Below are 724 nucleotides of genomic sequence, written 5' to 3'. Positions count from 1 at the left end.
AGTCTCGATATCACCAGCCCAATCCGCATCCGAATAGCCTTGAAGTCCTTCTTCACTTTGTTGCCTGAAATTTGATGCCGAAAGTCTTGGTGCCTTGAATGTAACAAAACACACGCTTGAGTGCTTGCCAATGTGAAGGACACGGATCTGTCGCAAATTGGCTAAGAACTCCCCCAGCAGCGGCGAGGTCCGGCCTAGTCCTAACTATTAGGTACATGAGGCAACAAACAGCATTGCGATATGGTACATTGATCATTGTCTCTTCGTGCTTGCAGCCGCCTTCACACATAGCCTTGGTCAATATGAGTCCTGGGTCTTGAGGGGTCTTGACTGAATTGCTGTTTTCCATGCTGAACTTCTTCAAAATATCATTTGCAAACTTGGTCTGACGCATCGAAACACTTCCAGTAGACTCATCTTGTTCAATCTCGATGCCAAGAAAGTACTTGAGTCGGCCCAAATCCGTCATAGCAAAACGCTCGCTGAGTGCATTCTTTGTTGACTTGAGTAACCCATTATTGTTGCTTGCAATCACCAAGTCATCAACGTAAAGAGCCACGAAGATCATGTTATTGTCATTTCTTTTGACGTAGATACAGTGGTCGGCCTCACACTTCTTGAACCCCAGCTCAAGCATAAACTTATCGATTGTCTGGTTCCATATCTGAGGTGATTGCTTCAAACCATACAACGAGCGCTTGAGATGACAAATATGATCTGGGTA

General features: G+C 45.2%; 1 protein-coding gene across 1 annotated transcript; it reads right to left on the bottom strand.

Annotated features, from left to right (window-relative positions):
- Nucleotides 1-52: 52 nt before the first annotated feature.
- Nucleotides 53-637, bottom strand: PHALS_09477 (retrovirus-related gag-pol polyprotein; the record flags this gene model as incomplete). Its single annotated transcript, XM_024723214.1, has 1 exon — nt 53-637. One exon carries the CDS (start codon nt 635-637, stop codon nt 53-55), a length of 585 nt encoding a protein of 194 aa, XP_024571720.1.
- Nucleotides 638-724: the final 87 nt, after the last annotated feature.

The sequence above is a fragment of the Plasmopara halstedii genome (assembly GCF_900000015.1).
Source record: "Plasmopara halstedii genome assembly, contig: Scaffold_42, whole genome shotgun sequence".
In the NCBI taxonomy this organism is placed as follows: domain Eukaryota; phylum Oomycota; class Peronosporomycetes; order Peronosporales; family Peronosporaceae; genus Plasmopara; species Plasmopara halstedii.
This window is presented reverse-complemented; position numbering and strand designations above follow the sequence as displayed.